The 23938-nt window shown below is 51.0% G+C and overlaps 1 protein-coding gene across 3 annotated transcripts in view; it reads right to left on the bottom strand.

Annotated features, from left to right (window-relative positions):
• Positions 1-5416: 5416 nt before the first annotated feature.
• TSPAN14 (tetraspanin 14) overlaps positions 5417-23938 on the bottom strand; it is a 65470-nt gene continuing 46948 nt past the window's right edge. For 2 of the 3 annotated variants that reach the window (XM_050803521.1, XM_050803520.1), the window contains exons 3-9: positions 21630-21680; positions 19071-19217; positions 17290-17460; positions 14463-14588; positions 13143-13187; positions 10918-11037; positions 5417-9340 (exon numbers count right to left, since the gene is read on the bottom strand). In XM_050803521.1, the coding sequence (XP_050659478.1) occupies positions 9269-9340; positions 10918-11037; positions 13143-13187; positions 14463-14588; positions 17290-17460; positions 19071-19217; positions 21630-21680 (732 nt within the window). In that variant the 3' untranslated portion in view covers positions 5417-9268. The remainder of the gene's footprint in view (positions 9341-10917; positions 11038-13142; positions 13188-14462; positions 14589-17289; positions 17461-19070; positions 19218-21629; positions 21681-23938) is intronic. The other variant, XM_050803522.1, reaches the window with a different exon arrangement.

The following is a 23938-nucleotide window of genomic DNA, read 5'->3' on the forward strand; positions in this document are numbered from 1 at the left end:
AAGGGGCATACAATTTGCATTTTTATTTATTTATTTATTGAGATGGAGTTTCACTCTTGTTGCCTAGGCTGGAGTATTACACTCCAGGCGCAATCTCGGCTCACTGCAACCTCTGCCTCCCGGGTTCAAGTGATTCTCCTGCTTCAGTCTCCCGAGTAGCTGGGATTACAGGCGCCCACCACCATGCCCGGGTAATTTTTTGTATTTTTAGTAAAGACAGGGTTTCACTACGTTGGCCAGGCTGGTCTCAAACTCCTGACCTCAGGTGACCCACCCGTCTTGGCTGCCCAAACTACTGGGATTACAGGCGCGAGCCACCGCACTTGGCCTGAATTTGCATTTTTAACAAGTGCTAGGGGTAATGCTGCAGCTGCTGCTGGTCTGGGGTGATGCTGTGGCTGCTGGCCTTGTGAACCACTGCCCAAGCACGTAGCTGCAGTGTGGGAGTTACTGTCCCATTTTGCTGAGGAAATGGTACCCAGTTCCTGGCCGTCATGGGCCCTGTGCTGCCTTCCTGCTGTGCCTCGTCAGTGCCTGCCCACATTGTTGCTCACTGATCATGGCCTGCGAGTTAGTGTCGTCAGAGGGAGGGAGAAGAGTTCCTAGAGTGGAAACCCTGGGCTGTAAGCCTGGCTCTGCCACCTCCCAGCTGTCTGGCAGCAGGCAAGTTCCTTAGTCTGAGTCTGTTTCCTCTGATGTAAAAGGGGAAAAGGGTGTTCGTTTGCTCCCCACCCCCATCAGCCTGGCAGCTTTGTGCCCACAGTAGATTTTCTATGAGGACCTCTCACTGATGCACTTCAGTGGCAGAGACTTGGGACTAAAGGAGGACTTCTGGCCCCAGATGCCCCAGTGCCAGCCTCACCCCTGAGGGCCACAGTGAACACCCACATGTCTCACCGCCTCCAAGGCAGCTGACACCTCTCCAGGTACAGGCTTGCAGGGGGGAACGGGGAATTGTATGGGGAAAAAAAACTCAGACTACAATCCAAATTTTAAATGCACACCTTTTCCAGTTAAGAGAATTGTGTTGCAAAGAGGAAGGAGTGGAGATTTTACCAGCCAGGGGATGGAGGACCCCAACACCCCAGTTTCTTAGAACATTCATTGCAGGTTCTCTTTTCATACTACCAAAGTCCTCCCACCCCATCCCCCACCAACCACAGCTTCCAGGAATCACTGAGATTCACAGAGAAGGGAAGTAAACACAAGAACACACTTATGTTGAAAAGATACTTGAATGCACATGTTGCAAACAAGGCGAGTCCCAGGAATCATTCTGAAGAAAAAGACAGAATGACACTGAAATCCATCATGATGGTTATCCCAGGGAGTAAAGCCTTAAAGATCTCCTTGTCAGATGAGACTTTTAGAATAGACCTGACATTCTGTTGACTTAGAAGAGCTGATGTCATCCTGAGAGCCCAGGTGATACATACATTCTCCGATTTGGCCACAGGGTGGATGGCAGTACTCAGCTGAGATGGGAATAGGCGGCAGAGCAGTTTTGGGTGTGCGTGGAATTAGGTGTTGGAGAAAGAGAAGCAAAGTTCAGCGGTTTTGGATGCAGCCACTGAGGTGTCTGCAGGAGTGGATGGAGAGGCAGAGCTAACAAGCATTTGAGGACACTCAGACTCTCTGGGTAGCAGACATGGCCTGAGTGATCCATTTACTACTGAAAGGACAGCGAGTGCCCTAGGCTGCCTCCCAGAGTGGCTGGCCCTTACCTAGGGCACCTGGCGGATGCTCTAACCCCTCAGGATTCAACTTTTCACCATGAGATATTGACTCCATTAAATTTCTGCCTGCATCCTATTTTAAAAATGGCTCTGCTGGATGGACAAGTGTTGGAAAGAAATTTGGAGAAAGAAACAGAGATTCTGGTTGTCTTCAGTGGAAAACTATGCATTGGGGCTGGGCATGGTGGCTGATGTCTGTAATCCCAACACTTTGGGAGGCCGAGGCAGGTGGATCACGAGGTCAGGAGTACGAGACAAACCTAGCCAACACAGTGAAAACCTGTATCACTAAAAATACAAAAATTAGCCAGGCGTGGTGGCACGTGCCTGTAATCCCAGCTACTTGGGAGGCTGAGTCAGGAGAATCACTTGAACCCGGGAGGCAGAGGTTGTAGTGAGCCAAGATTGCACCACTGCACTCCAGCCTGGGTGACAAGAGGGAAACTCTGTCTCAAAAAAAAAAAGAAAAAAGAAAACTATGCATTGCTTAGGGCGCATCCTTCCAGTTATCTGATTCTAGACTTTCATTGCCTTTGAGCTATTTTTACAACTAAGTTGTAGAGTTAATGCAAAATAATTCTTGTCTATGGATGTGCATATAATATATACGAATGAGGTTCAATTGACCTTTCTCCTCCACAAAAAAAACCCAGCCAGTTTCAACATTCCTTTACTCCATATAGATTTATGGTTCATTGTGATTTCTCTTTTGAACTGACTGTTAATCTTAGCAGCACTCTCAATTACTGAGTTAAATAAAAGATTTGGCATATGTACATGTAATATTTATGAGTCATGCCTTTTTAAAAAAAATTATCTTTAACAGAAGGCACAGGAAGGACCACTACCTCTCAGAGATGGAAAGGCTTGCCATGATCCACGCAGCACAAAGCCCACCCCCAGCCATATCATCCCAGACAGGAAGGGTGTAGCCTGGGCTTGCATACCTCCAAGGACAGGGTGCTCAGTCCCTCCTAGAGGCCACCTCACGTCTTCCCATATTGGATCACAGCTCTGACTGTAAAAGACAGAACAAGTACAAATCTAAAACTAGAAGAAAACACTATGGTCCTTCCTGCTGACAGCTGAGTACTTGGGCCTAAATCAGCATCTATACACGCGGCCTGCAACCCTGGGTTCCGTGCAAAGGCAGTGTGACTGAAATGGCTGCAGGGGGAGCGAGAAGAGAGGACAACACAGGCTCGCAGTAACACTTCCACTGCCTCAGAACAAAACCCTGGATTTCCTGACCTTCCAGCAGTCCCTGTGTATTTTCAAATACCAGGTTTTTCTCAGGGCACCAGGGCAAGCCGAGCAAGGCCCACACATGCTAGTCTCACACATGTCCCCCAGCACCGCCCGCAGGTTCCCAGCCCTGCCAAGCTGTCCTCACAAAGACAGACATCCTCCCTCATAGGAGGTGCGGAGGAGCACCCAGTCCCACTCTGAGGCCTCAGGTAAGTCCCAGCACATCCCAGGGCCTCTGTTCTCTTTATGAGTGGGACCAGATAGGGTCCACCAACCATCCAAACATGATGTCCTGCTGTCTTCAGAGCGCATTATCCCCAGCGTGGATGTTCACAATAATGCCTTTTCTCCCCATGGACCATCCCTCCTGGGCCCCAGGCCTCTGTGGCCTACTTGCCCCTTGGCTGGTGATGGCCACTCTGCTGCTTCTGGGGGCTCCCGGGCAACTTCGGTTGTGTTGGTTTCTGGTAGGATCTGCGCTCCAGGCAAGAAGCAACCCCCTCCCTTGCCTCCCCACCTCTGTGGCACAGAAAGCGAACAGACCTTGAACTCTAAATGCCTGAGGCTTGCCGCAGACCTCGAAGCCTTGTTCCTAAAGGGACAGGGAAGTGGACCGTTTCATTTCAGCATGGTTCAGTCTAAGCTGTCTGACATGCGACCCAGGCAGCTTTTTCGTAGGGACTGGCAGCCACAGATAAAATCCCCCAATCATTAAAATTATGTTAGCAATAATTCAGGGGATGCATACTAAATAATGTGGATCTTTGTTAGATGCTTTACCCATCTCAACTCATTTAATCCTTGAAACAACCTCACAGGGTAGGAGGTTTTGCCACCCTACACCCACACACACCAGCAATGGTCAGGCAGCGACAGGCACACCCCAGCCCTGAGCACCTACTCATTAAAACGCGATCCCACCTCCCAGGAGAACGCCTCTAAAAACATGTTTTTTTTCTTATACACCATAAGAAGTAATTCCAATAACAAAACACTGTACTTTTTTTTTCTAAGTCCTTGTAAGTGCAAAACCCTGCAAACAACTATAATGCCCATCCACAGAAGCGTGATGCCAATAGTTGGCAGCATCCCCAGCCTTCCTCCCCCTCCTGGAGGATGCTGCATTTCACAGCCACATGGTTTCAGTGGGATGATGAAGCATGAGGAAGCGGGGGTCCCTTCCCTTGCTGGCTTCACCACCACACCGCCCCTATCAGGGGGAGGCTCAGGGTTTTCTGTGGTAGACTCCTTTCCTCCACCATAGATGAAGGGGACGCTGTGGAAGGCAGAGCAGACAGAAAAGGAAACAAGATCCTGCTGACGTCACTGAGCCACTTGGATCAACCCAACCCTGAAACTCACCCCACCTTTGGACTTTCCAGTTTCAGGAGCCAAAACCTCCCCTCATTGTTTAGGCCAGTTTGAATTGGGTTTTCTATTACCTGCGACTGTAAATGGACTCCTCTGGTACAAAGGCAAGGCCCATCTGCTCTTGGCACACTCCTACAACTGATGGCGTGACCGTGAAAACGCACTGTGGATCAGTATATTAAGTAACATTTATAAAATACTATGTAAAATGATTCCATGGGTGTGATGACCCGAGTATATGCATGGATATTTTCAGGAAGGATTCCTAATACTAGTTACCTCTGGGGAACAGAAGACATACTTTCACTTTTCACCTTACATTCTCCTATGTTTAGATTTTTTTTTAAGTGTACTTTTTAAAAAGACTAGTTTAAAAGTTGTTTGAGGTGTCAAAATTACAGTCCAAGGTGATAATTTATTCTGGTAGGTTTTTTTTTTTTTTTTTTGAGACGGAGTCTCGCTCTGTCGCCCGGGCTGGAGTACAGTGGCCGGATCTCAGCTCACTGCAAGCTCCGCCTCCCAGGTTCAGGCGATTCTCCTGCCTCAGCCTCCCAAGCAGCTGGGACTACAGCTGCACACCACCATACCCGACTAATTTTTGTATTTTTAGCAGAAACTGGATGTCACCATGTTGTCCAGGCTGGTCTCGAACTCCTGGCCTCAAGTGATCTGCCTGCCTCAGCCTCCCAAAGTGCTGGGATTACAGGCATCAGCCACTGCACCCGGCCATTTCTGGTAGTTATTAAACCACGCATTGGAAGCCCCTGCTGGAATATAAGATGCAGAGCACAGAAAGAAAGCCAAGTGAAGAAAGAATTGTTTTGGACCCTTATAAGGAATACTCACGTCCTCCTTCTCCAAAGCTGGGCTCCCTGAAGTTGGCAGTCTCATCAAAACAGTATCCACTTAAAAGTACCCTTAACTTTTTCTTCCAAAGTAACACAGTAGACCCAAATTCTACAATGCCCACTTCATGTTGTCCTGAGGTACCCTGGAGACGTCAAAAGCATTTGAGAATGGACGTGCCTTTTTTTTTTTTAAGACGTTGTCTCCCTGTGTCACCCAGGCTGGAGTGCAGTGGCACGATCTCGGCTCACTGCAAGCTCCACCTCCCAGGTTATCACCATTCTCCTGCCTCAGTCTCCCAAGTAGCTGGGACTATAGGTGCCCGCCACTACGCCCAGCTAATTTTTTGTCTTTTTAGTAGAAACGGGGTTTCACCGTGTTAGCCAGGATGGTGAACGTGCCTTTAATGCAGCCTTGAACAGGAATGGCCAAGCCTTGCCAACTTGATAAGGAGCTAAAAAGGCTCTAAAGGTGTATGGTTCCCCAGATTTCTGGAGGGCATCCAGATGAATGAGAACAGGGCTGTAGGTAGTAACCTGCAGCATTCTCCTGGACACGATGACAGACACAGGGAAGTGTCTCTACCAAGATCCATCATGGGGGACAGGTTCCCATAGTCCCGGACACACAACCTAAAAACTGTGGTTCTGTGGACAAACACCCGTATGACCCTAGAGCTGGAAAGGCCCACCCATGAAGGTCATTCAGCACTCCACCCCCCACCCCCAACCAGCACAGCTGAAAGCTCTGGATCAGTGGGTGACAGGCTGATGCATCTGACATTTGGGCAGAGACCTTCCCATGACAGCAGGATGCCTCAGGTGCCGGGGCCACTGCTGCCTCCCTCCGTTCTCTGCAGTCTATGTTCCTGAGACTGCTGGCTGAGAAGCCATGAGGTGGGTTCCCTGATGAGACTAAGATGCTCTCTGCTCTGCTGGGAGCCTTCCAACACTGCAGCCACCTACACTCACATGCGTGCCCGCCACCTCCCCAGTGGCCTCTGCATGGAATCTCCCAGAGAAATTCCATGTTCCAGGAAGGTTCTGCACCCTTTAATTTTCATTGTTATTCATGAGGAAACCCAGTGCCAGGCTTCTTGTGGACCATGCAGATGGTTTTTCAGCCCAGCCCACAGCCCTGCCCTGAGGGAAGTGGGATTCCCTGGAGGCCGGTGAGGACAGCTGCAGCAGAGTCCTGAGCAGACGGATGGGAGAGGCCAGAGAACTGGCGAGCCCAGGCCTCTGAAACAGAGAAGCAGAGGACGTTCAGGAGGTGCAGTGTCTGGTGCTAGAGGCCGAAGGCCAGGGTTGACCACTGGGATAAGCAGCTTTCAGCTACGTGGGGCATGGTGGGTGGTGGAAAGGAAGGGGTACAGACAGCCCAGATAAGAAGCTGCCCGGGAAAGAAAGGAGGGAGCCATAGGGCCTAGGCAAGTTTTTAGGATGAGGAAAGGAAGGCCAGCGACAGGAAGGGACAGGAAAAGTAACGTGACAAGATCCTGAGGGGGTGGGCCAGGGTTGGGAAGGGGGTACAGGAAGGACCCCAAAGCTTTAAAGTGAGCATGTGCATGGTGGGGAGAGGCCAGCCACAGCTGGCCTCTAACCAGGGAAGACGGGGATTCAGGACAGGCCAGTGCTGAGTGGGGAGTGCACAGGAGGCCTGCCCTGTGCCTCTGTGCAGAGAGCCGATGCTGGGTGGAGACTGCCAGTGCCCGGCTCTCATCCTTGCTTTCTTTCCATTCCTCATCCAACTATTCAGAGTCACATGATATGGCTGAGAATGGCCAGAAGGGTCTATAGTTGAAAGACAAACCCAACTCTGCAAGTCACACCGAGACTTCATCCTGAACTAGGTCTACAGGAATAGATGGGTCAGGCCTACAAGAGCCTTCCAGGAGCTCTGGCAGGGAGGGTCTGCGGCCACCCACTCCCCCAGGGAAGGCTGGATCAGAGGCATCTAGTGAGGCGGGCACCACCACCAACCCCCTTCAGAGAGGCTGGCACACCCAGGACACACAGCTCGTGCAGCGGCAGTGCCCAGGCTTCAATCCTGTGTCCCCACTTCGACTCAGTGGCCCCAAGCTCTTTTGCCTGGATCAATAAATACTATCACCCAGGGGTGGACAGAAATAACCTAAAACAATGTTTCCTCTAGACTGAAAGTGCTGCCATACAGAATCTTAAAAAAAAAAAAAAAAAAAAAAAATGCACTCAATGAAATGTAAGTCAGATTGTGCTGATGATGGGCTGCCTCTACCATCCACCCTTCTGTAAGGTCTACATACCCTAGCCCTTGGCTCCTCTGGCAGCTGCGTTTACCACTGAGATGCTTAGCAACATCTTGATAGTGACCCCAAACAAAAACGACCAAAACAACAGCATTAATATAAAGATATATTCCATAAAAGAGTTTGGCAGTCAAAGAGAAGCATCACACTTCCAAAAAACACAAGCATTCTTCTTCTCCTAGTCTACAGAGAATTGTAAAAAACAAACAAACAAAAAAACCAGGAAAAAAAAAAGATAGTATCATCATCAACAAACAGCCACCAGTATACACCACACTAGAATGTACACTCCGGCAAGTTACTGAAGGTTGCACTCGATCCCTGAACGATGAGAAGTGGTCCGAGCTATGGCAAAGCGTTAGAAAGTAGCCCAGCTAGACAAATGCCCCAGCTATCCCCAGGGGAATTATTCAGTACTTAAGAAGACTTCATTTCCAAGAGCAGGCCCCAGACAAGCCCTGACAGGAAGGGTGGACCAGTGACCACCGATATCCGGTCACCAGAAACAAAACGCCCGGACCTTCTGAGCAGCTGCAGCCTGGGGTTGTGGCTCGGCATGGGGCGTGGTTGCAGAAGAACGGCTGTCTCAGAGAGAAGCAAATGGCAGGCCAGCCAGCCCTGGGTACGCGGCCTCAAGAGGAGCCCTGGCCAACTGTTTCATGCTAGCCATCTTGGGCTGGGGCTCCCTGGGCTTGCAGTGGGGAGGGTCAGGATTCAAGTTCTGGGTGACAATTTCAGTAGCACCAAGACCAGAAGACAGTGAGGCCACGCTGGGGAGTAGGGGAGTGCTTGTATGTGGGATACATGGAGGGAGGCTGCAGTATGTGGAGGGGAAGGAGAGGCTGTTGTGGGCTGGTTCTTAAGACACTCGAGGGGACTCAAAAGGGTCGGCTCCAGCCGTGGACACTATGTAAGGCTGCTCAGAGGAGAATGCTGGAGGAGAGGAAGAGGAAGTGAAATGGTGTGAGAACATTCTTACCCCTATAAATAAACTATTTACACACTTTAAGAAAAGGAGAGCCGGCTCTCAGTGAAGAACCATGCCCACCACCCCACCAGTGCCATCAGGGCTTAATGCTGTCAAGACCAGAGGCAGTTCTGGCACCGGGAGAACAGCTGGTGGACACAGGGGGGGCAGTGGACAAGGCACTCCCGTGGCACCAGTCCACGCACTGGCTCAGGCTTACTTCACTTGAACATGGCTGAGGATCCTGCAAACAACCCCTGACGTGTGCATGCCCCTGCAGACTGCGCTGGCACTCAGAGGCCCAGCAAGGCCACATCCGCCTCCCCAGTTACAGGCAGGCCCCCGTGCTGCTTGGCTTGATGGAGAGAGATGCCTTGTCCACGCCTGTGGGTCCATCTACCCATGGCCCACCCACAGATGGGGCTGACCCAAAGCAGATGTCTGGATGCCAGTGGAGAGGGGACCAGGGTGTCCTGCAGACGTGCTTGAGCTGCAGGGGGACTGAGTCAATCCCTCCTGGCAGCCACAGGAGCCCTCTCTGTCTTTCAGAGTCACCACTCCCACATAAAGACACATTCTCTGTCTCTGGATAGACTCCAGAGGGATACAGTCACAAGTCTGGGCAGGTAACAAGGGGGTCCCTTGGTCTTCAGCACCAGCAAGCAGAAACAGAGAGGTCACGTCACGCTGAGGCTGAAGATGGGGCGCTGGCTCTGGGGGTGTCGGCTCCTCTCCCTCTGGACTTAGGGCTGACGGCAGAGAAAGGCTCTAGTTTCCCGGCGTGGCTCAGCTTGGCTCCCTCAACTCTGCTCCTCAGAAGTGATGGCCGGCCTTCACTGCCTCGATGTCCGAGATCAGGGTCCTTGCCAGGAAAATGCCAAATATCTGAAACCAACACCAGCAGAGTCAGTGACCATTGCTGGGGCCCAAAGGCAGACGGCAGGGAGCGGAAGGTGAGGTTGGGAGCTCCCACTGCGTGCCTCTCCTCACCGCCCCCACTGCAACTGAGGATGCAGAGATAGCACCGTGGAGCCAGTGGCACAGCACAGCTACTCCTCCTGCAAAAAGGGGTTCTGGGGTCTAGTCTGTTACATCCCCAGAGCCTAGTAAGAGGCAAACCACAGGCAGCACAAACAAAAGAGACACTCTGCCCTGCCTCCAACATGATTAAGTGCATCACAAGCCATGGGGCAGGACACGCCTGTCCCTGGGTTAAACCAAAAATAACAGGGTCACCCTGACTGTTTCTGATTCCCAAAATAATAAATCTTGAGTGTTTCCCGTAAACGTTGATTCCACAGAAAGACCAAGGCCACCCCCAATTTCGGCTGTGCTAATGTCTGAAGGTTCATCCCAACCTTGGTGAGCGGGAAATCGTGAGAGAAGACTGATGTTCTTCTAACGTGAACAGACGAGCATGAACTTGGTGACCTCTGGAAATGGCTTTTTTTCCCTTTAAATTCTTGTGTGGTTCTAATTTGACTAGTCAGTCCTTCTGAAGTCTGATTCTTCCCTTTCCCATTTTACAAATAACTTTTTTCTTTCATTTCCCAGTTGCTTCCTCCTATTTCTTAGTCTTCCTTGAAGGAGGAAGGCATGTGTGGGTGGCTGGTGGCCCTGGGTCCACCTCAGTCACCCTCTTCCAGGAAAGAACAGAGTCAAACACTTTATAAATGGTGTTATTTTCCACACAAGAACTGCATCAGTGGACCCAGAAACTGCAGCTTCCTGGAAGCCCTGAACAGCACTGGAAAGACTCCTGGTTTCTCTGATCACTGAATTCTTGACTTTCTCTGCCACTTCTTCTCCTGGCAGTCACCAACCAGCCCAGTCACTCCAAGCCTCACTACCCGCTGAGCCACCAACATCCTCCCACATGTGAAACCTGGTTCAAATGAACAAGCACAGCCTGGGAGGGGAAAGGATGCCACAAATGGCAGCGGGCCTCAGAGGATGTCTCATGGACAGGGAAGATACCTGACAATCCCAGCCCAGGGACCAGAGACAGGAGGAGAGGTCCCGGGGCGAGTGCACACACCTGAGCCTCAGGCCACCCTCAGGCCCCAGGTGACCAAGAGTTTAGCCTCCCTATCTGCAGCACTTGATGGCCCACCCCGAGCACACTCCTGACCCACCTCCAGACAGGCAGTGACCCTTCTGCAGCCCACCGGGCCCTCTGGAGAGGGCTGCCAATAGAACCTGTGCAGGGCCACAAGCCCCTCCCAGCCTGCCCCCGCCCAGAGGGCGCCCCTATAGGTAGCATTTATGGAAGCCACCATTCTCCTCCCCAACACGTTTACACACATACACCCTCTTAGCCTTGGACATCCAGTTGAATCCCTTTTTTAATTCTGCAAATTCCTTAATACCATACCCAAGCTGGACCCATGCACTCTATGTTAAGGGCCCAACCTCAAATGAAAAAAGGCCACCTGCCAATCCCACAGGCTCCCGGGACACACCTGCAGCAGCGAGATGGCGATGAAGACACCAGCCACAATGTAAATGTTCCGCGGGAGCCAGCTTTCCAGCGCCTGGATGCAGCCTTTCGTGAAGATGGACTCGTCCCACTTGCTCTTCAGCTGCAGGAAAACACCACAGGGGCCTGAGCCTTTGGCACACACAATGTCCCCACCCTGATCCCCTAGCGAACTCCACCAAGGAGCAGTGCAAAGCAGGGTGGGAACGAGGGATCCAGGAGGCAGGCAAGGACTCTCCAGGAGATGCTCGTCGGCTCCTCCCAGCCTCTGCCCCTCGCTGGGCACTGTGCCATCGCACCACCTGTCTGACCAAAGGCTCCCTGGCTGTTCCCCTTCAGGTCTCCAGAGATTTAAAGACCAACTTTCTCAAGATTCCCTTCCCCAGTGTCCACATCTGGAGAAAGAGAAGGGACTTGAAGGCTTGGAGGAGGATGTGCCTTTAAAGGGAGAGAAACCTGGAAAAGGGGATCCAGAGTCTCCTGAGAAGAAGGGTGCTTCTCAGAGCGGGCATCCCACCGGTAAGTTCGGCCAGGCAACAGTCACCAGCCAACCGGCTCCCTCCAGTGCTGACCCCGGTGGGGTATCAGTAACCATCCCAGCACACGCCCCAGCGCTGCCCACCCCACCCGGGGCAATCGGCCCCAGCCCCCTCACACCTATCAGCCTCCTCCATGGCAACATGATGGAGCATTAGTCCCTAACTTTAGAGGTGTTAGGGACTAAACTGTGTCCTCAAAATCCATACACTGAAGTCCTAACCCCCAGGACCTCAGAACGTGATTGTATTTGGAGACGGGCTCTTTACAGAGGTAATTATGCTACAATGAGGCCATCAGGGTGCCCCCTAATCCAATATGAAGAGCATCATGCCAAGAAGAGATCAGGACACAGACATGCAAGAGGGGAGCCCACATGAGGACACAGGGAGAGGACAGCCACCTGCAGCCAAGAGAGAGCCCTGGAACAGACCCTTCCATCACAGCTCTCTAAAGGCACCCACCTTGCCAGCACCTTGATTTTGGACGTCTAGCCTCCAAACTGTGAGAAAATAAATGTCTGCTGTGGCTTAAATTTCTGTTTGTGTTATGTTGTGACAGCAGCCTTTGCAAATTAATGTAAGTGGCAAAACAACTCATAATTAGGGAAGCTGATGTTGATACAGGTTCTTATCTTAGTCCATTCAGGCAACTATAATAAAATACTATAGATTATGTGGCTTATAAACAACATAAATTTATTTCTCACAGTCCTGGGGGCTGGAAAGTTCAAGATCAGGGCACTGGCAAATTTGGTGTTGGATGAGGGCCCACTTTCTGGTTCATGGATGGCACCCTCTCACTGTGTCTTCACACAGTGGAGTGACAAATAAGCTCTCTGGGCCTCTTTCATAAGGGCACTCATCCCACTCATAAGGACTCTGCCCTCATGACCCAATCCCCTCCCTAAGACCCCACCTCTTAATACCATCACATTGGGGCTTAAGTTCTAACATGTGAATTTTGGGGAAACATAAACATTCAGTTTACAGAAGTTTCTCCCTGTAAAATGCAGATCCCTAAAGAAAGACAGTTGCCCAAGCTGTAGGGACACATCCCTCGTATGCACAACTAACAGGAGGGGTCTCTGCAGATTCCTCGAGACTCCTCCCTTTTAGAACAGCAGTCATTCATATCACCAAAAACCACTAGAACAAGGACTGGAGTGGGGTAGGGTCTTGCTTCTCTTTGCATCCAAGAGCACACTCCCTACAGCCTAGAGGAAGTCCTGGAGGACAGAGCCTCACCCCTGCCCCATGCCTGCCTCCCTCTTTGTCACCACTGCCTCCACACAGAGGCCAGACCAAGGCACATACACTCCTGCAGCTGTCCTCTTAACGAGAGACATCTTCTGGGATGCCAAGGAGCCTCCTAAAAATGCAGTCTTTGTCCCTCAAAACTTCCATCCCACCTCTTTAAATGCAGCAACTCCTAGTTGTTGGGACTGCAGCTCACAAGGCTTGGAATCACCATTACTGCTCCCAGGGGTCCTGCCGCCAGCTCAGGAAGCGGTGTGTGTGACCCTGTGCCCATGCTCAGCTTAGGTGGCATCAGGAGCTTCACTGCCCCGAGTTTCCCCACTTCAGTTTGCACTTGTGCTAAATCAGGATGTTGAACCATAGGGAATGAAACCTAAAGAACTCTTCAATTTGTATACACTGGAGCTCTCACCTGAATCCTGACATCATATCCACACTGTGTGTTCACAACTTTTTGCTGCAAGAAAAGTAGAAAAATTAGCTGCTTTTGGTGTCTCAAGAACCTAATGGTAAGAGACTCTAGAAAAGACATGACCAAACACTAGCAAACATTTGTGCAAATCCCATTACAGCTCATATCCTTCAATCACGACACCAACTAATCCTTCAGGCCAGGACAGAGTGGCAAACTTTCTCTGAAGGGCTAGACAGTGAATATTTCAGACACATACTCAATTCTGCTTTTGTTGCATGAGAGCCGGCACTGACAATCTGTACACAAACAGGAATAGCTGTATTTCAAGAAAACTTCATGGACACTGAAATTTGAATTTCATATAATTTTCATGTGCCCCAAAATATTATTCTTCTTTTGGTTTATTTCCAACCATTTAAAAACATCTGAAAGCATTCTTAGCTCACAGGTCATGGAAAAATAACAGGCCAGATTTGGCCTGGGGGCCACAGTTTGCTAGGAGGTAAGACCTATACTTGGAGGTAAGAACTATACGTGCTAAAAGCAACACTTACGAGACTGGTACATTTCACAGTCGCAGTGGAGACCTCAGAAGAGCTGTGCAGTTTCAGCAAATCGGAGCCTCTCCTGGGTTGCAGAACTTGCCCATATAATAGTGGTGATGCTCTGCCTTCTCAAAGCCCATAACCCAGGACCAGGCTTTACATAACTGCACTGAGAGCTGGCAACATGCCCAGTTCTACTCAGGCTCAGCTCAGGCAAAATTCACAGCTCCTTCACGGGTCACCCCAAGAACATAGCTTCTGGAACCCAAGGACGTTGGCCTTGGATTGGGAATGCAAATAGGTATAGAAAGGACAGGACAGGCGCAGTGGCCCACACCTGTAATCCCAGCACTTTGGGAGGCTAAGATGGGCAGATCGCCTTGAGCCCAGGAGTTCAAGACCAGCCTGGGCAACATGGTGAAACCCCATCTCTACAAAAAATACAAAAATTAGCCAGGAGTGGTGCTCAAGCCTGTGGTCCCATCTACTTGGGAGGTTGAGGCCAGAGAATTGCTTGAGCCCGGGGAAATAATACTGTTTTCTCCTGCCTCACCCAGAACACCAAGGCCAGGGTGGGTCATGCAAGCAGTGTTCCTAGAATGTACACACATCGGATTTCAGAGCTGGGCAGCCTTGAGGAGGGCGTGGAGAGAACACACCCGCTCCTCAGACCTCCATGAGAGAAAAGTACCCCAGAGCACTGGAGGAGTCAGGAAAGCTGCTGGGCTTCAGGAAGGGCGGGCTCCCTGCGTCCCAGCACAAGCCAACTCACCGCAGGATCTGGCACGCAGCAGGAGAAGGGGACCCCGCACTTCTCTCGGCTGTAGCTGGCACCGCTGCAATTGAAGTAGACGTTGAGATCCCAGTCTTCAGGGCCATATGCGCCACAGCACTGGTTCTGCAACCACAAAAGCCAGAACTGTTAGGGGCTCCAAGACAGGGCCATGGCTGCCCAGCACAGGGCAACGTTCGTGGTGATGCCAGGCTAAGTCTGCCGGCATCTACCATGCAGAGAAACCAGGGCCCGCCCCGCTACCCCCCATGTGCAGAGATGCTAAGCTGGCAACATAGGCAGCCCTTTAAGAAGAAAACAGCTGGGCTGTAGCCCAGGCCTGTAACTTCAGCGACTTGGAAGGTTGAGATGGGAGGATGGTTTGAGCCCAGGAGCTGGAAATAAATCTGGGCAACACAGCAAGACTGCACCCCCGCCCCCCCGCCCATCAGAAAGAAAGAAAGAAAAGAGAAAGAAAGAAAGAGAGAGAGAAAGAGAGGAAATGAGAGAGAGAAAAAAGGGGAGAGAAAGAGAAAGAAATGAAAGAAAGAAAAGAGAAAAAGAAAAAAGAAAGGAGGGAGGGAGGGAGGAGAAAAAAGGAAAGAGAGAGAGAGAGAACATGCTCTTTTGATGTGTTAAAGAAAATAATAAAAACAAATAAAAAGGAAATGGCGGTGAAGGTATCTCCCAGCCACGGTGCCTCCTCTGTCCAACCCACATAGCTGGCTCAGTGGAGCCCTCTGGCCCCACTGCCGGGCACAGCATACCCAGCCCAGGCCCTCCTTAGCAGGGAGCTTGCCCTTCTTCCCAGCCTCTTCAAAGGAGACTCCTCCTTCCAGTCTCCTCAGAGGATAGGAGAGTGGCCTCTCTCCTTTGAGGCCCTGTCGGCACCTTGGTGTGGTCCTTTACTTGCCACAAGAGAACACTTCCTAGTGTGCAGTGTTTGTTCTCCTCCCTGAGAAACTTGCAAGCGAATTCCCCTTTTCACCCCTTTACAAAAAACAGCTGCTAAGTGTCTGCTCCTCAGAAAAGAGGTCCAATGAGGGTGAAAGGTAACACAATCAAAGCTCCGCCCCACACCTGGGGCCTCTGCCCTCCCCTTCCTATCATCTGGTGTGGCTACAAAGAAAATCCTTATTTGACTACAAAATTTGTAAAAACCAAACACTGAAAGCATCATTGTGAAGTTGACAGTGTCTCTTCCCCTAAAAAACTTTTTCGCATTTGCCCTTACAGCTGACGTGGTTATGGCAATAATCACAACAAATGACAACAGCGATTTCTGGTTGTTTTGTTTTGCTTACTTCTCAGGTAAAATCGTCTCCCCCACACCTCCACTGTTCCACTTGCTTTAGTGATTACCCGAAATTTCACCCCAAGGAAGCTCTGTAATTTACTGAATCCCTCTCCTGGGAAGTTTTTTTAAATTATTATTATTTATTTTTTTGAGACAGAGTCTCGCTGTCGCCCAGGCTAGAGTGCAGTGGCGTGATCTCAGCTCACTACCAGCTCCGCCTCCCAGGTTCACGCCATTCTCCTGCCTCAGCCTCCCGAGTAGCTGGGACTACAGGCGCCCACCACCACGCCCAGCTAATTTTTTGTATTTTTAGTAGAGACGGGGTTTCACCAGGATGGTCTCGATCTCCTGACCACGTGATCCACCCGCCTCAGCCTCCCAAAGTGCTGGGATTACAGGCATGAGCCACCACCCCCGGCCAGAAGTTTTACTTTTAAAAGAAAAAGAAGTCAATGGAGAAAACTATGTTTTTAAGGCAATGCAGGGATGAACCACAACCTAGCATGCTGACACCAGCAAGCCAAGGGTATGTGAAAATGTAAAAAGGATGGTGGCACTAAACAGAAAAGAAAGGAGAGGTATCAAAACATGGCTGGGATTTGGTGACTTTCACAGACTAATACACATCAGTAATAACAATACAGATAGGGTCTTTGGTACCATAAATGAGTTTTGCTGGATCCCATAATACATGAAATAAAGGTGAACAAGTTTTGGTTAATAATGAGAGTGAATCATAGATTTTTAATGGTTTCTGATTTATTTTCTTCTTAAAAGCAAAGTGTTCCATATGAAAAGTTCTTAAGGAAGCTGGGCTTTCCGTCAGCACACAGATCAAACAAGAGCCTTGCATTGCACAGGCTGACATGGCCAAGGAGTGAGTTCCTCTCCAGGTGGCTGGGACAGCTGTGTTCCAAGCCTCCAGGTGCAGTCACGCATGAGAGGGATAACAGGGATGGGGACCAGATGGAGTAAAGGCCACAGCCTGGGACTGCTTAGACAAACCCCTGGGCACATATTCCAGGGAGGTCACATTCTGCTAGATCTGACAAAGCTTCCTCCAGGCAGCCCTGGCTTCTTAAAAAGGAAGGGGAAAAGGTCCCGGGGAGGAAGGGGATAGGAATAGCCTCAGACGGTGAGTCACGAGCTGTGGGGAAGAAGCTATGCCTTACGATATGCAGCGCCTAAGGAGGATTGCAGCTGGTGTGGCTATTGGGCAGGATTGGAAAGATCTGGGGCCGAAAGAGGAGGGCCAGGCACATGGGGGTGGGTGTTCTCAGGTGCAGCTGGATTTGCCTGTCCAATCCCAACGGGAAAGGGCTGGCCCACCGGGCAACCACAAGTCGGCAAAGTGGAATAGACCAGAGGCGGGGTGGCCTGTTCCACGGCCTCCCTGCCATCTGCCAAGCTGCAGGCAGAAAACCCACAGAGGAGAGAAGGCCTGGTGCCCCGCTAGCCTCAGCTCTGGGCAGCACAGCAGGCCACAAGGGGGCGCATGCTCTATCAGGGGCCCAATGGGGAGGTGCTTACAGCTTTCTGAAGGGAGTCGATGAGGTTCTGCAGGTCGATATCGTCCCGGTAGGACTTGATGTTGCTCTCGAAGAACTCCCGGAATCGGTCCCTCACCCAGTCCTGGAACAGGAAGGCCAGCACCGCCACAGCCAGCTCCAGGAAGAAGATGAGCACGATGGTGCCACAGAACTGCAGGGGAAGGGGACGAGAGCAGGAGTGACCACCCCACCAGCCTGCACCCCCACACACATAACCCCACCTGACCCGGAACCACCATCCTCGGCAAAACGTGGGCTCTGCACCTGAGAGTCCCACACCGGGGTCCCGAGAATCCCACACTTGGTTAGCTGGGTGACTCTGGGCAACTTCGCTTCATCTGTAAAAAGAGGTTATTTATCCCTACCCATGTCACTGCATTGCTGATAATGGTCACATGAGTGAAAAAGTGTGAGAAAACTCCAAGCCAATGTGTCAGTCATTTGCTATGAAGCAGCCCTCCTCCCTGGACAAGGAGGAAATCCTATCACATGAACGAATGGCTGCCCTACCCCAGCAGTTCCACTGGGACCCTCCAGGGCAGCATCCTGGGGTATCGGCTCCTTTAGGACAGACACTGTGCCCAAGACACTATCTGACGACTCCCCCTACACACACAAACCCATTGAGTGCCTACATATCTGTCACCTCACTTTAGGGATGAGAAAACTATGGCTATGTCACTAGGTACATAGCTTGCCTGAGGTCACATAGTTCATGCAGGACATGTGAGTTCCCTGCAGGGCTCTTTACAATTCTGGAAGTGCCAATGTTATCTGTACCAACTCTGCATGAAAGTATATGACCGTCAGCTGCATAAAGACCCCTCCAGAAGCTCTCGGCTGCCCCGGGCCACAAGGAGTGGTGGCATTCTGCAAGGGGCCAGTGCAACCACAGGTCCATATCCCATCAGGGCAGACTCCCAGCTTACAGTCTGTGCTCTCACAGACATTATCACTGGCCATACAAGACACTAAGCAGCTTGCCACAACCAGCAAATGTGGAGTAATCTTTCAAAGTAAGAAAAAGGAAACACACACGCACATGAGGCCTGCCAAAACGTAATCTCTGTTCACATAAAAGCAAGATGCTAAACATAGCTGTTGTTTTTTTTTTTTTTCCAGAGAAAAAATTAGGAAAAAAAAAAAGCCCATAGCTTTGCTTTTAAAATTATGTCCAGGAAAGAGAGAGCTTGATCTAATCAAGTCAACAAACAATACAGTGCAAAATATGATAATGTGTTTTCCCCACCAGGTATTATTTAACTGAATATATCTAAAAATGAATTTGCATCTAAATATAAAACTAAACTCTTAGTAATCTGCAGTTCTGCCAGGAAATTTGGGATTCTGCCTTGTACATCCAATAGACTCACACATCCTTGGAGAAGGGAAATGATTTAAGGTTACTTGCAACATCTTTTGATCTTAGCCAGGAAGGGCAAAGGACAGTAGCAGACAAACAATTCTTTTAGAACTTCTGAAAGAAGATAAAAGGCAAAGGAGCAGGGAGTAGAGCTGGCCTACAGGCAGCTGGCTCCTCCCACCAAGGGCTAAAAACCAGAGGGTACCTAATTCTCCTGTCGAGAGGAACCAGCTTCTCTAGACAGTAGGGTGCAAAGGGCTGCCTCCTGCCCCCAGGCAGGGGCCTGGGGGAGGCTCATAAGAGCTGCCACCTGCTCTGACCAGGTAACATATAATCCTGCCCAACAGAGCCTGCACCCCATTCCATCCTATCCCACTCTTGTCTCTGTGACCACTCACAAAGTTGAGCAGGCAGATATTCTCCCGCAGAGCCCCCACACAGCCGGCGAACCCCAGGGTGAACATCACCACGCCCACCATCAGGACCAGCACCACAGGGTCGATTCCATGCATCCGGGTCACTTTGGTGAGGTCGGACAGCACACCCTGAAAGAGACAGAGAAAGCAGGGCAGTATCGGCCCAGAAGGGGAGTCAAGGATGCCACCCTGGGGGGTGCAGGTGGTACTGAAAACAGGGACTTGTCTCCCCAGGCTCAGTCCTCTTGTTAACAGCCAGGCCAGAGTCCGGCCCCATCCATGCCCTTAGGGGCCCCTCTGACCAGCAGATCCTTGCCCACCTCAGGTCCCAGAAAGTGTTCCTGGCCTCCACCTACGCCGTGAGTTCCTCCTAGGCAGCCACCAGGCTTCTTTTGCAGCCTGTGGGGTGCCTATTCCAGGCCTGGAGGGAAACGGGGCTCTGTGGCCTGTGGTCAAACTGGTCACCCTGGTGGCTAACCTTGTTAGTCCCCCAATTTGGCACCTAATTAATAAGGAACACTACTCTTCTGAGATGAAAACAGCCTCAATATGAACACTCTTGTGGAAAACACGCCCAAGGGCAGGCCAAAGCAGTGCTGTCCATAGAAGTTTCTACGCCAATGGAGGTGTTTTAGACTATACCCCCACTCTCTGGCCACAGGTGTCGTGGAGCACTTGAAATGTGGCTAATGAGACAGAAGGACTGAATTTTAATTTATATTCAATTTCAATTTAAATATAAACACAGACAGTCACATAATGGGCAGAGCAGTTCCGTAGGGTTTGTAAAATGCCAAGGGGAAAGCTGAGCTCTGGAGATTGAGTCATGTAGCATGTTTGCAATTCTGTTTCTTAGATGATGGTTGAACTAAGGGACTGGAGAGACCACAGCCCCCCTTCCAGTCACCGATCTCTGTTACAGTTTAACTGCCTCTTTCATTGTTCTTTACTAAACTCAGATTAGATATCACCTAAGACCCAGGGACAATTACATCTTCAGTGTGGAATGTTAAACATACCTTTCCTGAAAGAAAAAGACCGCCTCAACTAATCAGAACATTGTGACTAAGCATCAAGACATACATAGGTGTCTGGGCATGGCGGCTCATGTCTGTAATCTCAGCACTCCGGGAGGCCGAGGGCAGATCACTTGAGGCCAGGAGTTCAACACCTGCCTGGCCAACATGGCAAAACCCGATCTCTACTAAAAGATACAAAAATGAGCCAGGCATGGTGGCACATGCCTGTAACCTCAGCTCTTCAGGAGGGTGAGGCACAAGAATCTCTTGAACCTGGGAGGCAGAGGTTGCAGTCAGCCAAGATTCAGTCACTGTGCTCCCATCTGGGCAACAGAGCCTCTGTCTGGCTTTGTCTACATAAATGAGCCCGAGCTCCTACACTTCGAACAGGAAGGCTGACTTCCATTCTTTGGAATTTGTGCTTCCTGGGCAGCCCTGTCCTTAACATGTGTGCTTGAATAAACTCTCTCTAACTAGGTTCTGGCCTTTTTAATTATTTTAAATCGACAGATTTGCTCCACACTCAGGGCCACACCCGGTTAGGCGGCTGCAGTCCCAGGGGCAGCCACACGGTGGTGCTGTGAGGCACAGATTGAACCTGCTTCTGGGTCACAGGGGCACAAGGACATCGCACCCCAGCTCTTGCCCTTTCGGGGTTCACAGGCCACTTTGAAGGTGCCCAAACCGGAAGGTGGGCCTTATCCTGTTCGTAAGACCATGGCAGGAAAGCCTGCAGACCTAGGTTCTTCTGCCTCCTCCTGCTGGAAGCAAAGGGACGTTCCACTGAAGGAAGAAGGCCTGGGCCCAAGATGCTAGAGGAAGCTTTAGTCCTGGCTCTTTCCAGCCAGGCCTGCTCCACCTTACTGCTTCCCTCCCTTCCCCCCTTCCCTCCCTGGCCCTTTTCAGCCCTCACCGCCTCCACAGCACCCCTGCCACGGGGCAATAAGCAGCAGCACAGCCCCACCCTGCCCATATCCAGTCTCATCCCCTTCCTGGAGCTGCAACTGCCCCATGTCCTTCCAGACGGTAGAAGCCAGGTCTCCACTCCTCCCCTCTCCTCCTGAGGCTGGGCAAGGAGGCCCAGAGGTGCTTACCTCTGCCCCACAGGGCACCCTGGGGGCACGTCACCCAGCCCCGCTCCCTGCTCTTTCTCATCCTGGAGGATAAGGGCTTCAACAATAAGCATGCCTGTGTTCAAGGACCTGCTCGCTTGCTCCCAGAGGCACAGACAGGGTCAGGAAGCTGGGTTGCCCCAAGCCTGCTCTGCAGACAAGAGCTGAGCTCTCCACATCCACAGGGCTCAAAACCCAACCAGCCCAGCCTAGCACATGCCTCCAGCAGCCAACACTATCATGTGGGCAGAGTAGGCAAGAGTTGTGTCTGTAAAGATTAACAACTACACACCTTGACACTACACAAGAAATGTTTGTTGTCAGGGAACAGATTGGAGGAGGGAAAATGAAGTCCAACGAATCTGGTTTTGGCTGCCTGAAGCTCAGTGTCCTGTGATAGTTACACCTACCTTTTCGCTCCATGCCCACAGCCCGACTCCAAGGAAGACAACTCCAGCCAACTAAGTGGGGCAGAGGAAAGAGAGAGAGAGAAGGAAGTTAGGATGGAAACCAACACTGTGAACATGCTTCATAGAGCAAAGTCCACACTGCCAGGCAGGGCATGCACCTAGCTCACATCCCACATAGCCCCTCAGGCCCTGCAGATGACAGATAACCTGAACCTACCTTCCTGAATGTCTGGACAAACTCCTTCAACCTCAGATGACCCTATGCCCCAGGGAGGGAAGAGAAAAAGATCTCACAGCAGGCTCCACCCTGGAGAGACTATGGGTCACAGATATCAGGCTGTGCCGTTTCTTCCCCTTTTTGCAACCCCGAACTCATTTCAGTGCACTATCTGGTGTATACGAAGACATCACCCCTTGGGAGGGCTGGCCCAGGTCCCTTCAGAGGTTCCCAACGCACGATGAGGCTGCATAGGACTGGGCACCACTACACAGTAAGGATGCGGGGAAACAGAGCCCAGGATCTCTGCCACACACCCCAGCTCTCTAGCTCTGGAGATAAGACTCCAGGCACAGATAAGCAGCTATCCAGAGGCCCAGGCCAGGGCTGATCCTCCTCCCCACTGTATCTACACTGAGCAGGGGGTGCACCTGTGCTCAGGAAAGGCTGGGTTTTTAGCTAGAGAAAATAGGCCTGCTCTAAGCAGTAAGCTCACCCCAGAGGAGAAGCACCCCCAAGCCCAACTTCCCACCTGCAGGACCCTATACCCCATGTGCACAACAAAAAGGGGCCCTTCCAAATACATGACACAGGTTCCTGAACCAGGGAGGGCTTTTCCACATAGAACAAAACACAACGTGGGCTCTGCTAATAAAGCTGCCTCCTATTTTTCTGTGACTACTTTACACCACACTGGCATTTCACTGCCATTTATCACCATCTCACGATAAATAACAGGACCACGCTTCTCTATGACTACCAGTGATCTCAAGCCTTGAGCCACTTCTGCCTATTTTACTCAGTAACTAGCCCCAGGGGCTAGAATGGAAAGAAAGGGCTCAAGGAAAACCCCAGGAAGTCTTACCCAACCCTGAAAGTAATCTGTGATCCAACCTCTTCTGGATCACAGATCACTTTCAGAAAATGCACAAATGCCCAGTATTTTGTATGAAATTTTAGAGAGTTCACAGCTTCCCACTGCTGGCTCCCACAATGGTCTGTGAACACTAAGCGAAGAACCCCCACCAAGAACTAATGCCTCCATTTTACAAAAGCAGAGGCACTGAGGCCCAGGGAGGGCCAAAACCAAAGTGCCAGGCAGTGGGGAGAAGGGCTGAATCACAAGTCTCAGTTCATTCATTCACTCCTCACTCATTCATTCAACAAATATTCACGGAGTACATCCCGAGTGCCAGATACTATCTCAAGTACTAGATACAGCACCAAGCCAAGGGGGCAGAGCTCCCTGGGCTCATCTCTAGCCCTTTCTACCACACCACACCCATTTCCTGCTTCTCAGTCCTCCCCCTGAACTGACTAGCTGGGAAGGGTTTTCCTGATGGAATGCATGACCGCCTCGTTTCCCTCCCCAGGTGTCTTACACTGGCATGCCGAGCGAGCCTGCAGGCCACTGGTCACCACCTGCCGAATCCTGTAAGCTCCATCCCCACCCATCTTATTCAAGGCCCCCAGTGACCTGCCTCCCTCTTGCCAAAGCTGGAGGCCAAGACTTTTCCTTGTGGTATCTGACCTCAGTGGTCACAGCTGGTCATTCTCTCCTCCTCCAAGCACTCCACTGACACACTCTGCTTCAGGGACCCCGAGCATATGCCAACTGCCTTCCTCCCTGCTACTCCTCCTCCTCCTTCAGACCCCTCTAGACACTGGTGGGCGTCACTCACAGTCCTAGCTCCTTCACCCTGCCCTGAGCCCTCTCGATGATCTCATAATTCACAAGGCTTAAATACCATCTAAACACTGCTGACTGACATACCCAGATGTCCAGTCCTGGCCATGCCTCCGGTCAAATACCCTAATGTCTACTTTACTTGTCCTCCTAAGACAGCTAATGATATTTCACTCTTATTCTGCCCCACTACGCAGCCTTGGTCCCCCGACCCCAACCCAACTCATGCAACTCTTCTCCGTCTCACTCAGTGGCACCACCGTCCATCCAGCAAGTGTAGAGAGAAAACCCAGACCCTAGGCTTGGTGCCTTCTTCCTCTTTTGCCCCACACTCAACCCAGAGGACCCTCTGTTGGTTCTGCCTCCAAATACACGGTGCATTAAACCAGCTTTTCTCCAGTCTCT

The sequence above is a fragment of the Macaca thibetana genome, chromosome 9, assembly GCF_024542745.1.
Source record: "Macaca thibetana thibetana isolate TM-01 chromosome 9, ASM2454274v1, whole genome shotgun sequence".
Classification (NCBI taxonomy): Eukaryota; Metazoa; Chordata; class Mammalia; order Primates; family Cercopithecidae; genus Macaca; species Macaca thibetana.